Source organism: Prionailurus viverrinus, chromosome D1 (assembly GCF_022837055.1).
Source record: "Prionailurus viverrinus isolate Anna chromosome D1, UM_Priviv_1.0, whole genome shotgun sequence".
In the NCBI taxonomy this organism is placed as follows: Eukaryota; Metazoa; Chordata; class Mammalia; order Carnivora; family Felidae; genus Prionailurus; species Prionailurus viverrinus.
Genome location: NC_062570.1, coordinates 109,034,352 through 109,049,007, shown reverse-complemented (window position 1 = coordinate 109,049,007; position 14,656 = coordinate 109,034,352). Strand labels below are relative to the sequence as shown.

General features: G+C 53.9%; 1 protein-coding gene across 1 annotated transcript; it reads left to right on the top strand.

Annotated features, from left to right (window-relative positions):
* The first annotated feature begins 7,468 nt into the window (after positions 1 to 7,468).
* LOC125176702 (cytochrome c oxidase subunit 8A, mitochondrial) lies at positions 7,469 to 9,304 on the top strand. Its single transcript, XM_047878499.1, has 2 exons — positions 7,469 to 7,653; positions 8,975 to 9,304. Exons 1-2 carry the CDS (start codon positions 7,540 to 7,542, stop codon positions 9,068 to 9,070), a joined length of 210 nt encoding a protein of 69 aa, XP_047734455.1. The 5' UTR covers positions 7,469 to 7,539; the 3' UTR covers positions 9,071 to 9,304.
* Positions 9,305 to 14,656: the final 5,352 nt, after the last annotated feature.

The window sequence follows — 14,656 nt, the reverse complement described above, 5'->3', positions numbered from 1 at the left end:
CCCCTGTTTGGTCCCCCAGCGGCTGCGTCATACAGCTGTCCCCACCCCTCCCTCCAGCTGTAACTGAAGCTTCTTCCCTCAAGTGGCACTTGCTGAAGTGCTGCAGGTGAGCAGAAGAGCAGAGGCCTGCAGAGCTCTCCCGTTTCAGGTGGAGCCTGAGCTCGTTTGAAAAGGACTAGGTTTTGCCAGTGCAAGCAGCTTGGTCACCAGGTGATTTCTGCTGGCAGGCTTTGAAGGTGGTCAGTTCAACAACCTTGGTCTTCATGGTGCTGGGGACCAGGGCAGTGCTTTTCTGCATCCAGGCTGCAGGGCCCAGGTACACGGTCAGGCCTGGGCAGGAGTTGGTCTCAAGGCCGTGTCTTCCCTCTCAGGGCTTGGCCTAGAGAAGCAAGAGCTGGCCTGGCCCGTCGCCAACCTGTTGTAGGGGCAGTCTCTCCTGAGGGCTACCTCTGTCCCACGCAGGGGAGCTATTGGGAAAAATGGGGACTGGAGTTGAGAAGGCCAAGATGGAGGACCGGCCACCCTGCGGGGACAGAGGTTTACCTACAAAGGAGGCCTGCAAGAGGGTGTTGGGACAGCAGAAGCGCTTGTCGCCTGCAGTGACGACTTGGCAGGTTTTAGCTCTTCTGCAGGGAGGAGGAGGTGGCCATAGCCATCTCATACCTGCCTCAGCTTTTCCTTGATGTCCTGTGCGATCTCCCACTGGACTGGATGAGGAGGAGAGGGTGATGGGTTCAAGGAGAGGCGGTCTCCTTGAACCTGCGGCCCGCTCAGCCCCCTCTGACCCGGGCCCCCTGCCTCCTGTCGCCTGTCCAGGGACGGAGAGTGGCCTCTGCGAGCCCTCCCGCCGCACACACGTGCACTCACAGATTTACGTTTCCTGGAGGCTGCGCGTGCGTCAGTGGACAAGGTGACCGTGAACCTGTACCCTGGGTTTGGGAGTCCCTTCCGTGGGATCTTAATTATAGTAAGGTGAACGTTTGCCGTGGGCCAACAGAGGAAGCCCCTGCTGGGGCCGGGGGTCAGACCACACCGCACCGTGCTTAGTGTAGACCAATCCAAGGTTAGAGGGACGAGGCCCTGAAGGAGAGCAACCGGGCTGAGAAGAGCCTGGAGCTTCTGAAGGAGTGGGGCTGTTTATCTTGGAGAAGAGGTTGGGGCAGGGACACAGCCATGAGCCAAGGTGAGTCAGCAAAACTGGAGGTGGCTGTGGTGGCCCTGGGGGACTGGCTCCAGCTGTGCTGCATGACGGGCTGTTAGCTCCGGGGCCCTGTAATGGAAGAAGGTCTGGCATCCCAGGCCCTGCACCGCTGTGTGGTCCTGCCCTCGTACAGGAGGACATTGTTGCAAGGAGTAGGGCTGGGGGGTGGCCTCCTCCACCCCTCCTCCCCTTCCACCGGTTGTGACAAAGTAGCCGTGCTACTCATGCAGTGAGGATCTTCATGAACTAGCAAGGTCCCAGCCGGCCAGGTCCGCACGCTGGATGGTGAGGGACAGTATAGCCTTCATAGATGGGCACAGCGTGAGTGCCGCCACACCCGGAGTCCAGGATGATGCCTGGGGAGTGGACTGGGCAGGGGCAGGGGGAGGGCGGTGAGGAGGTGGCCTTCGCTCCCAGGGCAGCCTGTGTCCTGAATGTCGGATACAGGGAGTGAGAAGGGATAAGAAAAGTGGCTGGAGGGCTGTGGGGGCCCAGGGATGGGCTTGTCCGGTGCAGGCCTGGCTGAAAGATGGGGTATCGAGAACGATGAGAAAGAACGGGGGACTCACTTGTCCTGGGCTACAGGATGGAGAAGAGGTCAGGGGCCTGGCGTCTGAGAGAGGAACTCGGTATAGAGTCGAGGGTCCAGAAGGCAGAGGGGTCTGGATGCAGGGTCACAGCAGGATAGGGGTGAGGCTGGGAGCACTGGTGCAGCCAGGGTCATAGAGCAGCAGCACAGGCTTGGATGGTCACATACATGACCCGGGTCATTTTTTCTCTCTCGGCCTTGGGGTTGACTGGGGCCTCCATGAGCAGCATGGCATGCTCCTTTTGGTCCACGCTAACCATGATGCCCTGGGGAGGCGGACGGGGAGGGCTTGCGTGTGCTTGGGGGGTGGTCCAGCCTGGCGGCCCCACCCCTCGGCCCATCTCAGTGTACCCATCTATAGCATGGGCCCAGGAGCAGTGGCACCCGGGCTTGCAGACCGGAGTGCTCAGTTCTGTTGGGGGTCTTGGTGGGCTGTCGGCTGTGGGGTGTGGGTGGACCCTGCCACAGCGGCGTCCCTGGACTTCACCAAGCCTGAGCGGCTGTAGCACACAGCGCATGAGTGAGGTGATCTTATCTTCGCGCATGGCCACTGGCTGTGGGCCGCGGGCCGGAAGGGGTTAACCACTGCTTGGCTCCTGGGAGGTGGCTGAAACTTTCCAACCAGCTGCCAGACCCCTGGGGTGCTGGGCAGGACAGCTGCATTCCACTGGGGAGAGCAGCACCCCCTTGTCGCTCTACCTCCCCACCCTCCCGCCCCTGCCAAGCTGTGCAGGGGTGCGGGGGGGGGGGGGGGGGGGGCTCTTGAACGTCTGGCGCCTGCTGACAGCTGTGCCCCAGGAAGAACAGATGCCCCTCTGGGACTCTGCCCACACGCGCCCTGGTGACTGCTCTGCCTGGACCAGGGCCAGCTCAGGTTTCCTAATCAGCCTTTTTCTTCTGGTGAGGCCGGCCCCTCCTGCCTCTTTCTCCTACTGGACTTTGTGTGAAAGCCCCCATTTTGCAGATGGGGAAGCAAAACCAGGGAGGCCAAGGTGGGGAAAGAGCCATTCTTTTTTTTTTTTTTAATTTTTTTTTTTCATGTTTATTTATTTTTGAGAGAGAGACAGAATGCGAGTGGGTTAGGGGCAGAGAGAGAGGGAAGACACAGAATCCGAAGCAGGCTCCAGGTTCCGAGCTGTCAGCACAGAGCCTGACGTGGGGCTCGAACTCACGGGCCGTGAGATCATGACCTGAGCCGAAGTTGGATGCTCAACCGACTGAGCCGCCCAGGCGCCCCAAGGGAAAGAGCCATTCTTTAACCCAGCGAGTCAGTTTTGGATTCTTGAACCCTCCTCCTCTGGACACTGGACCCTTCCCAAGACTGCTAGGGCCTCTGCTGCTACCCCCACCCCAGGGACACAGTACATACAGGCCTGTAGAGAGAGTACAGCTGCCTTCAGTGAGAACCCTGGGGTGGGCTCCTTCCCCCTCTAGCCTTCCCCTCTGCCAGCCCTTGGGTTCAGTGCCCAGCACCCAGTCAACATCCCAGCAGGAGAGTCTAGGCCAGGTGGGGAGAATGGAGACCTCTAGTTCAGGTACTTACCAGCCCTGTGTTAGGTGCTTGCGGAGGTGGTGAACCTCCAGAAGGTGTGTGTGTTGGGGGAGGGGGTAAATCTGAGGGATTTACACCTCCTGGCACTACAGTGCCAAGGTTCAGCCCCTTCCCTAGGCCTCACAAGCTGCACATTTGGACAGAGCAGCGTTAGGCTGGCACCTTTAATAGAGTGCCAGGCCTGGGGTGGGGGATAACCAGGGTTTCTCTAGCCCATGTATGGCCAGTGGGGCTGGGAGGCCAGCTCTGAGATGGGACACCTGGTATCTTCCCAGGCCATATATGACCCTCAGGCCCTTGGGGACCTGGATTGTGAAGCTCGTCTCCGTAGTAGGGACCAGCTCCTCTATCCCTCCCCGAGGCTTGGGATCTATTCTGCGCCATTGAGGGAAGGGGAAGTAGGGGGTGAACAGCTCGGGCCGTAGGATCAGAGCTGGGACCCAGGCTGGGACCTCTAGGCCTCACCCCCCACATAGAGACTTCCAACAATCTGAGTGCCTATGTGTGTGTCTTTCCAGACTTTTATCTACGCATATCTATTTCTCTAGATACTTCTTTGTTTTACAAAACCAAGATCATATCATGCATGTGTCTTCCTTGCTTTTTTCTTACCCGTTTTGAACTGTTTTAACTGAAGTGTAGCAGACCTACAGAAATTTACGCAAGTTGTGAATGTACAGCCACTCATGATGGAATGATCACAGAGCAAACACATTTTTGTAACCAGCACCCCCCCTCCCCCAAGAGCCCCAGCACACCTCTTCCTAATCTGTCCCCAGGATTCTCACTACCTGACATCTGCTCCCAGGGGGCTTGGCCCTTCCTGCTGTTGCCCTTTGTCTGTACTCCTCTATGCCTGGCCTCTTCTACTCGACATTGTTTGTGGGAGCCATCCACACTGTGGCTGTAGTTTGTTTACTATGCAGTGTTTTGTTGGATAAATGCACCACAGGAGTTTGCTGCTCTGGTTGAAGGACAGTCCCTGGCTTGGGGGCAGGATCCCTGGGGGGCCGGGGCAAAAGCAGAGATGTCGGTATTAATGAGGCATTAATCCGAAAGGCAGACCCACCTAGGTGCAAACGCTGCCCTGGGGTTTGTAGACTCAGTTGCAGTACTTAAGCTCCGCCTGCCTCTTTCCTCCTTCCTCTCTCTCTGAGAGAAGCCATCTCACCAGGGTTATGAGGAAAGCCCTCGAACAGAACACAGATGAACCTGCTCTGCCAACCTTCACTCCTTTTCCTCCAGCCAGTGGTGAAGGAGATGAACATGTGGTTCCCCAGGGAATAACCCAGGGAACCACAGAAACGCTGGTCCTAAAATCTCTCTGGGCCTCTTGCCTGGCTGAGCTCTAATCTGGGCATTATTATTTTGTTCATAGGACAAAGGCCTGACAAAGCCAGTAGGGTAGCAGGGAGGTCCCTGCCCCTTCTCCCAGTGGCAGACAGCCACTAGTGTCTAATGCCCCTAGGCTGTGACTCTTGGGATGGGAGTGGGAGGGGAAGTTAAGAAGCCACTGTCCTGGGCTGTTTGCCAAGGCCAGGGCAGGGTGAGGGAGAAGGGCCCGGTAGCTGGGCGGGGGGACAGGGGGGTAGTCCCACATGACCAGCCAAGAGGGTCCTTGGCTTCACACAGGATAGAAATCAAACATAAGCCAGGGGTGCCTGGGTGGCTCAGCGGTTTAAGTGTCTGACTTCGGCCTAGGTCATGATCTCGCTGGTCCCAGGTTTGAATCCCGCGTCGGGCTCTGTGCTGACAGCTCAGAGGCTAGATCCTGCTTTAGATTCTGTATCTCCCTCCCTCTCTCTTTTCGTCCCTCACTCACACTCTGTCTCTTTCTCTCAAAAATAAACAAACATTTAAAAAACAAAAAAAATCAAACACAAGCCAGAAACACTGCGATCAGTTTACTGAATAGTGTAAGTGACAGGTAGAGACTAGCAGACGGAGTGTCTGGGAAACTTGGAAAGGAAAGGAGACTGAGTCTCGGTGTTGATGGGATTAGGGATTTATATTGGAAAGGGGTCTAGGGTGCGTGTTCCTTCGGGAATCCAGGGGAGGGTCTGATGAAAGGCTAGTGTCAGATGAACAATAGATGCTGTTCCATAAATTATTGAAGATAAGAGTATTGATGCCAGTGTCACCCAAGGTTTGTTTGAAGCTAATGTCCTGGAACATGTTTGGGATCTGGCTCCTAAGTGTTATCAGGTGTTTGGACCTAGGACAAAACTCAGAGGATGATTAAGTTGCTTGTCCCTTCAAGTGGGAACATTGCTTCTTTGGCTTATTCAGAAATGGGGTCTAGCAGAAAAACAGCCGAGACAGAGTCATTTATGTATCTATATATAATATACGTATATTATATAATATATATAAATTCATATTCTATTATATATATTTTATTTATATATATTCTGTGTGTGTGTGTGTGTGTGTGTGTGTGTGTGTGTATATATATATATATATATATATATATATATATATAGTAAACTCTACACCCAACGTAGGGCTTGAACTCACAACCATGAAATCAAGAGTCGCTTGCTCCACTGACCGAGCCAGCCAGGAGCCCCCGACAGAACCATTCTAAAATGGAGTCCCTTGCAAAAAATACAAAAATAAAATAAAATGGAGTTCCTTCAGCTTCCCTACCTCATCTTGCCATCTCACCCTACCCCACCCCCACCCTCTGCCACAGTCTTTGATGCTCCTGGCCACGATGACGTCCAGACTGGAACTTCTGGAAACTCCCTCTGTGGTAGCTTGAGTGAGGGTTAAAAATGTGGGTTTTGGAGCAGATAGACCTGCCCTGGAATCCTGGCTAGGCAGCCTGGTAGCTGCATTACCTTGAGCAGATCTGCTCTCTAGGCTTATTTCCTCATTTGTAAAAAAAAAAAAAAAAAGAAATAATAGCAAATCCTTCATGCCATCGTTGTGAAGATGGAATGAGATTGTTGGAGTTAAGACCTGGCTCTGTGGCTGGCCCCTCACCCCACTTTCGCTTGAATACTGTTCAGTCTCCTGCAGTTCCTAAACGTTTTCTGAGTGATGTGGGCCAGGTTCTTTGGAGACAGTAGTGAACCAGACACATGCTCTGCCCTCAGGTGGCCCCCAATCTAGGGATGGAGACTGACCCTGCGGGTAGTGCTAAACAGGGGCTGCTGGACACAAAGGTGGCACAGGCTTCCTGATGCAGTGCTACCTTGTCGCTTCCTGTCACATCATAGCACTTTTGATAGCTTCTCATTATGTGCTTGTTTATTGTCCGTTTCTCCCCTCTGGAATGTCAGTTCTGTGATAAAGGAGTCCTTGTCCACCTTGTCTGGAACAGTAGGGGCCAGTGACTATTTGTGGAATAAAGTAAACTGTGTCAGCAAGTGGAGGTCTGGAGGTCGGAGTTGGTGTCCTGAAAAAGGAAGGCTAGGTGAGAGTTGAAAAGTGTCCTAAGTAGAACATAAGATACAAAGAAGCAAAAGGCTTGGGAGTGGGGAGGATCAGAAAGCAAGAAGAAAGGTGTGAAGTAGAGATGAGGCTGGAGTTTGATATCCAGGAATTAGGATTTTGTCTAGTAAGCAGTCGGGAGCCACTGAAAGCTTTTTAAGTGGGTTACACGGATTGGTTAGATTTATGTTTAAAAAAGAATGGAAGAAGGGGGGGAGCCAGGAAGGAAAGAAGAAAGGAAGGGAGGATGAAAGGCCAGCTGCCACTGCATGGAGACTGAAGTTGGAGAGGGCAATAGTAATGAGTCGAGTTCAATTACAAGGTTAGTGTCAGGCGTTCCGGCCAGAAACAATGGAAGCCTGGCGGAGAAGGATTCTGAATAGAGAGATTTTTTTTTTTTTTAAAGAGTATGAATGAAGGGAGGAGTCAAGAATGCCGCCTCGTTTCTGGCTTATATGATTGGGTGGCTTTAGGTGTCACTCAAGAAGATAGGCCGCACTGGAGGTGGGGCATAACTGAAAGGAACGCCCCTCCCTGCCCCGCCCATTGGCGGCAGGATGGCGTCGATTGGCTCTTTCGAGGAGCGCGCCAAAAACTGACGGGGGCAGGTGGGAGGTGTGTCCCTGCGTCATTACCGGGAAGCTTCCGGGACGCCCTTTCCCGGCCTCCCCAGAGCCGGAACTTCCGGCCGCCGCCGCCATTTTGACTTCCCGACCTTGGGCTGCTGTTGGCCACTGTCTGCAGTCATTCCTTGCGGTCATGTCTGTACTGACCCCGCTGCTGCTGAGGGGCCTGACAGGCCTAACCCGGCGGCTCCCGGTGCAGCGTGCTCAGATCCATTCCAAGCCTCCGCAGGAGCAGCTGGGGACCATGGTGAGGAGTGGGCCGGGAAAGGCACGGGAGGTGCAGCGAGCAAGACTGGGGGTCCCGCGGCGAGTTCGGGGATGCCCGGTGTGGCGTGCTGCCCCTCGGCGGCCCTGAGAGTGCCCTGCACCTCGCGGCCCGCAGCCTAGCAGGGAGCAGCAGTGGTTTGGGGGTGTCTGGAGGGCGCGAATGAGAGGGACAGTACCCGGGCGACAGTTGGGGCTCATTCAACACCAAATCTCGCTCGATTCAGCATATTTCTGTCGCTTACGTGCGGTGCAGCCTCGAGCCCTTAGTCCTCTCTGAGCCTGTTTACTCATCGGCTCATGGGGGTTGCGTAACGACTGTCAGCGGCGATAATGGTTGTTACCACTGTTAATGATTAGGGAAGGTGGGTCTTTGTAATTTCCAGAAATGTGGGAGTTTAACCCTTAACGACTCTCACCTGTTTGGCGCTTTAATGCATTTGCCTCAGCGGCAGAACTCCGCCTCGGATGCGAGTCTTCAGAATCCAGGCTATTGGGCCCCAGTTAGGAGCAGAGCCTGAAGGGCAGCTGCGATTAAGGAAATAATAGTGGTAATAGTTGCAGCTGGCATCTGCCGAGTGCCCACTGCCTGCCAGACACCGCCCAGACTGCTGCGCTGGTCCCGGTGACCCTGAGAAGAAATGACCATCATCTCGGTTTCGTGGTGGAGGGAACTGAAATTTAGGAGCACCGTATCCACTTGTCAACAGTCAAACCTTCAGTGGCAAAGAAGGAATTTGAACTCAAGTCTGACTCCCAAGTTGTGCTGTGATCTTTACTGCAGTAGGGAATGTGGAGGTCTTTATCCCTAGCCTTAGAGGTTGAATAGCAGTCCTGGAAAGGAGAAGGGAAGAGAGATGTTTTTAAGATTTTATTTTTAAGTAAGCTCTACACCCAGAGTGGGGCCCCAACTCGCAGTCCTGAGATCAAGGGCCGCATGATCTACTGACTGAGCCAGCCTGGCACCCTGAGGAGAGGGGGTTTTAAAGACGAAGAAGGAGAGGTGCATTTTTAGGGTTATCAGCCTGTGCGTGGTTCCTGGATCCCAATAGATCAAACAGGTTTAACTCTTTGTTCCTGTCCCTTTGCTTTATCATCTCGTGGGGGATTTCTCTATGGATCGTAACACAGGCTGGCCCCACTCCCATATCTGCCCCTCCACCTCAAGGCCTAGAGTGGGCCTTGGATCTGCTATGCCCCTCCTCTGAAGCCTGAATCCTGACTCCTTGAAAGGGGCTTTCTGCTGCCTGGTAAGCCTAGGGGAATTCTTACTCTGTGGGTTCCTTCTTTCTTGTGGTCTGTAGGAAGTCGCCATCGGGCTCACCTCCTGCTTCGTGTGTTTCCTCCTGCCGTCGGGCTGGGTCCTGTCACATCTGGAGAGCTACAAGAAGCGGGAGTGAAGGGGGCTGGCCTGTCCCTCACCCTGTGACCTGACCACCCCTGGCCTCTCCCGATCAGGTCTGCTGCATTCCTGGCCAGCCTTCCCTGGATCATGTCCTTCAATTACAGCGACCTCTTCTGCAATCATGACCTCTCAATGTCTCCGCGGTGACACCCTGGGACCACATATGTTAGCGTATAAGGCCCTGCTCGGTAGGGCCCTCCTTGTAACAATAAAGTGTATTTAAACCTTGCTTCAGAAACGCATCGTGTCTTCGGCCCGGGCTCCTGCCTCTGTACTTGAGCTGAGGATGGTGTTGGGTGGGGGTGTGGCGAAGACGGCCTGGCCAGCCGCATGTCCCTGCTGGCTGACTGTCCTGTGGTAGGTTATGCATGCCCTGCTGTTCTTGCCGCCTGGAGGTGGAGGGAGCTTCCCCTGCGTGCTTTCCTGTGTTTCAGCGTTTTCTGGCTTCCTGGGAAAACAAATCCTGTCGTCCTTGGGCAACCTTTCCTTGCTCCTCCTGTCTGGCTCCCCGGTCGTGCCAAGCTCAGGGCCGCGCCGTGCGTGGGTGTCCGTGTTCTGTCTTTCTCGCTGGGTCCAGCCCTGCAGCCGGAAGCCCTCACTGTGGGTGCAGCCTTCCCCTCGCTCCTCGGCTGTGGGCTCCCACTGTTTCTCAGGAGCTTCTTGGTTCTTCCCAGTCGGAAGGTGGGCGCTTTATCTCTTTCATGTCAGCCCCAGGGCCCCTTTTATTTTATTTTTTTTTTTTTAAATTTTTTTTTTTCAACGTTTATTTATTTTTGGGACAGAGAGAGACAGAGCATGAACAGGGGAGGGGCAGAGAGAGAGGGAGACAAGAATCGGAAACAGGCTCCAGGCTCTGAGCCATCAGCCCAGAGCCCGACGTGGGGCTCGAACTCACGGACCGCGAGATCGTGACCTGGCTGAAGTCGGACGCTTAACCGACTGCGCCACCCAGGCGCCCCACCCAGGGCCCCTTTTAGTCTTCTATCCGGAAATGCCTATGGACTGGCCGCCTTCCTCGTGCTGCCTGCCTGTTTCCCTGTCTCCTGCCTTTCTTGGCCTGGAGAATTTGCTGCTCCTCCAATCCCAGGGCCCTTCCTCAGGGATGCTTCCTGCGGGGGCGGGGGAGGGGTGCTGGGGGGGGTACCTTCGCAGGTGGGATGATGCATTAAAGTGCTCCACACTGGATAACGTGGTAGGTCCATTTCCTGCCCGTGACTCCTTCCCTGAGGGGTACGGACTTGGCTGTCTGCCTCCTGCCAGGCTTTCCTGCCACACAAACCAGCCTTTATGTCTGGGCCTCAAGGGATGGGGCCGAGAGTGCCGGGAGGTTGTGCAGATTGGGCTGTTGGCCAGGGGAGCGGGAGAGCCCATGTAGGATCCGAAGGGCCAGGCTGGGTCGGCCGAGCAAGGGGCACCCACCAGTCACCTGCTGGTACCTCGAGAGCCCTTGTCTCTGGCAGGGAGGGACCTCTTGGCTGCATCCTCCCAAACAACAGGGTCGCTCCTGTCTTGCGCCTCACTCTGAGAGGCTTTGCTGTTCACACTTCCCGAGCAGAGGGCTCTGAGCTACTTGGCTCTTGGTTGGCTCCGGGTTCCGGTGGGCACAGATCAGGCCTTGGAGCTGCCGTGAAGCAAGAACATGACCCCAGAAGAGAATGGTCTGGAGTTTCTAAGATGACACCACTGCCCTGACAAGAGTTTTTATTGGGTGTCCCCCATTTTTGGGCCCCTGGAGCCTAGAGGGCCACAGTGGTCCCCTTGTCCCAGAAGGACAACTCCAGCCCAAAGCTGTGCATCTCCAGCCACTGCTCAAGTTGTTGGGAAACCAGTGGTTATGGGCAAGTCCTTTAGGGCCCCCGAGTCTGAGAAGGCCCTTAGCAAGCCCATCAGCAACTCTGGCTCTTGCTCTCCCCCAGCTTGCTCGGTCCCACGGCATACGTGGGGGTGGATGAGAGAGTGGAGGGTGCAATCATGCTTGAACCCCATCCTCCCCTTGGTCCCCAGTGCGGCCACTAGGTCTGAAATCTGGTCACCATTCAGTGTCCCTCTCCCATTCTTAACCAGACTGGGGCTCTGGGTCCATTCCCTCCAGAGACACAAGGCTTCTTGTACTTCCACATAGTACTTTATGAGTCCCCTGCTGTGGGTCCTGTTGGATCCGGAGTCTGGAGGAGTAGGTGTGTTTGGCCCCGGGAGTGCACCCTGGGTCGGGAGAGGCTGCAGTCCCGGTAGATGCTATAATGTCAAGAAAAGTACTGAGAGTCAGGAGGCCTGGGTTTGAGACCTGGCTTGGTCATTTATTACGTGACCTTGGTCAAGTCAGTTAGCCTCTCAGTTTTCATGATTGTAAAATGATGGTGACGTGGAAGGCAGGAAAACGTCCCCTCAAAGAGGCCCATGCCCTCGTGCCTGGACTTTGCAGGTGTGATGAAAGTGAAGCATGTTGAGATGGGAGATTCCCCGCTGTAATCACAGGTGTCCTTAGGGTGGACAGGAAAAGCAGGTGATGAGTGTCTCAGAGATGCCACCTGAGAAGGACTTCCCCCACTGTTGCTGGCTTTGAAGATAGTGGGTCATGAATTAAGGAATGCCATGGCCTCTGGAAGCTGAGGACAGCCCCCGGTTTATAGCCAGCAAGAACACGAGGACCTTAATCCTACAGCTGCAAGGAGCCGAATCACCAACAACCGGCATGAATCGCAGCAGATTCTCAGAGCTTCCAGAAGGGAACACAGCCTGCAGATACCTTGCTTTTAGTCTGGTGAAACCCATACCAGACTTCTGACTCTAGAACTGTCAAACTCTACATTTGCTTTGTTTTAAGCCACTAGATTGGTGATTTGTTACGCCAGCAACAAGGAGACTAATGCATTGTCCTCCCTGTGCCGTGAGGCTCACGTGGGAGGGGCTGGCTCCAGGGGATCGGATCCTCAACAGACAGAAGTGAATTGGAATGTGAACCATTTACAGGAGGACAGTGCCCAAATGAGGAGGGTGGGGATTGTGGGTCTGGTGTGTGTGTGGGGGGGGCTCTCCGTTGGCCATCACCACCCCCTCTAATTGCTTTGTGCTCTAGGTGGCCTGGACCCTGCAGGCAAGTATCAACTGAGCTAGCAGCTTCCAACGTGTAACCCCTGCTCGGCTTTACCAGTCTGCCCTCTGCACCATCAAAGCCTCTCTAGACCATGATCGTGGAGTGGACTGTCTGTAGACCATCATGGGTTCCTGTGACAACAGCTCTAGAGGTTCTCTTGGGGCCGGCACGCCCCAGCTCCTCCCATCTGGGCAGATGCCGGACTCCCAAGCCCGCCTTGGGAGGGATTACCGACCCCTCATCTGTGGTCCACCTTGAAGCCTTTCTCCTGGCCATGGCCTCCCTGGGGGACTGTGGCTGTCCTAGGACCTGTGCTGGGTCATTGTACGTGGCCTCCCCCACCGCCCCCAGAGGGGAGAGTGGGTTGTGGGCCTGGGAGCCATGGGGCCCCCTACAGCCTCCATGCTGTTCCGTAAACTCTCCCTCTGGGGCTGAGCTTTCAGTCTGGGTCCTGGTATGGAGTCTCTTCTCCCTCCACCTGACAGATTCCTTCACACATGGACGTGGGGTGTGCCGGCAGGACTAGGAGGAGGCGTCTGCCCTGTCAGTACAATGGAAAATAAAGTCCTCTGCCGTTTGTCACCTTTGTGACTGTATTTAACAGCAGTCCGAACCCAAGTGCGAACATGACGTGTCTCGATCCAAGACCCGGCAGTCAGGGCCAGCAGCACTGGACCATTTCTGGATTTGGTAAATTGGGAGATGGAGATAAACGCCTGGAGCTATGCTGGTGACTTCCTGGCAAACATGTAATTGGACTTCAGATGCTTAGGATAGAGAATCAGAGCCCATTTTAAAACGGTAAGAGTAATAGAAGAGACGGAGTGAGGGTAAGAAAACAGTTATTAACTGCCAAATAAATCAGCATGGAGACGACTGGGCAAAAGTTGACCACCCTGGGCTAAGTTAAGAGCCAAAGCCTCCGTCTGGCTGTTTCCTTCCAATTTTTTTTTTTTTTAAAGATTTTATTTTTAAGTAATCTCTACACAAAACGTGGGGCTCAAACCCACAACCCCAGCCAGGATCAAGAGTCTCACATTCCACCGAATGAGCCACCCAGGCGCCCCTGTACATCGGTTTTTCAAGCCCACATCCCCCAGGAGGGAGGCATTTACTTGGTGTTAGCAGCCTGGCTGTGGTCCAGCACAGGCTCACCACTGGGATTCCTTCTCACTCTTCAGAGGAGAGTGAGAGGAGAGGAGAGAATTTACCAAATCCGTGTTCCCTGTCCTGACCATTAGTCCGGAACCCAGCTCCCCGTGTCCCTTTATGCCTCATCGACTCCCTGGTCAAAATAAGAGGGCATAGAGTTGAAGTTGTCTTATAGCAGTTTTCAAGATTTTGAAAAGCCAAATAGAAATCATGTCATCAACGGTCTTAGCTCTCCATTTAAGAATACTGCTTCTAACTGAAGATCTGACTGCCAGTGAAAAGATTTCAATGTTAACACTGAGAAAAGGAATGAACATTTTGGCAAGCGTGGGTCCAAACAGGGTGGACCCTTTGCTTTCCTGAGCTTAGAAGCAACGCCAAGGCTCAATGATCCAATAAATAATTTGCAGTGTTGCTGGAATACAAATTTGGCATTTGCAGTGATGCGGTGACAAGGCCACCGTGGGCTGTGTGGTGAGCCCAGGCACCAAGGGCACCTACCCCAGGACAGGAGGTAGCTCATGAAACGAAGAAGGCCCTCGACAGTGAAACGTTGGCAAACTGAGCCACACGCTGTAACTTCTCTCAACAACAGCATCTTTAACATCCAAAGCCTTGCCGCTTAATTTTTTTTTTTTAAGTAATTATCCCAAAATGGGGTGCACACTCACCACCCCAAAATCAAGAGTCATGCGCTCTACGGATGGAACCAGCCTGGCACCCCAGCCTTGCCACTTTTTAAGCTTTTTATTTTTGGATAATTCACAGGCAATTTTAATAGGCTACACAGATCCCATGTACCTTTTACATTGATAAATCTGGCAAAATGATAGTACAGCATAAACCAGGGGTTCACAGTCAAGATATAGGACATTTCAGGGGTGCCTGGCTGGCTCAGTCCGTGGAGCAAACCGACTCTTTAATCTCGGGGTTGTGAATTTCAGCCCCACGTTGTAGAGAGATTACTTACAAATAAAATCTTAAGGGGTGCCTCCTGGGTGGTTCAGTTGGTTAAGCATCTGGCCCTCTGTTTCCGCTCAGGTCATGATCTCACGGTTGGTGGGATCAAGTCCCGCAACAGACTCTGGGCTGACAGCAGAGCCTGCTTGGGATTCTCTCTCTTCCTCTCTGTCCCTCCCCTGCTTGCGCGAGCTCTCTCCCAAAATAAATAAACTTAAAAAAAAGAACATCTCCATTTCCACAAGGATCTCACATCCAATTCCCTCCGCTCCCCCTCCCTCAGCCCCTGGCAACTACTAATCTGTTTTCCATTTTTATCAACTTAAAAAAAAAAAAAAAGACTGCTTTTCTCATAACCAGAAAGGCACAGAGTCT

Bases quoted from the DNA above. Each gene is read 5' to 3' on its own strand.
- LOC125176702 (XM_047878499.1), top strand. From the start codon at position 7,540: ATGTCTGTACTGACCCCGCTGCTGCTGAGGGGCCTGACAGGCCTAACC. The intron at 7,654-8,974 runs GTGAGGAGTGGG...TGTGGTCTGTAG, and splicing joins AGGAGCAGCTGGGGACCATG to GAAGTCGCCATCGGGCTCAC.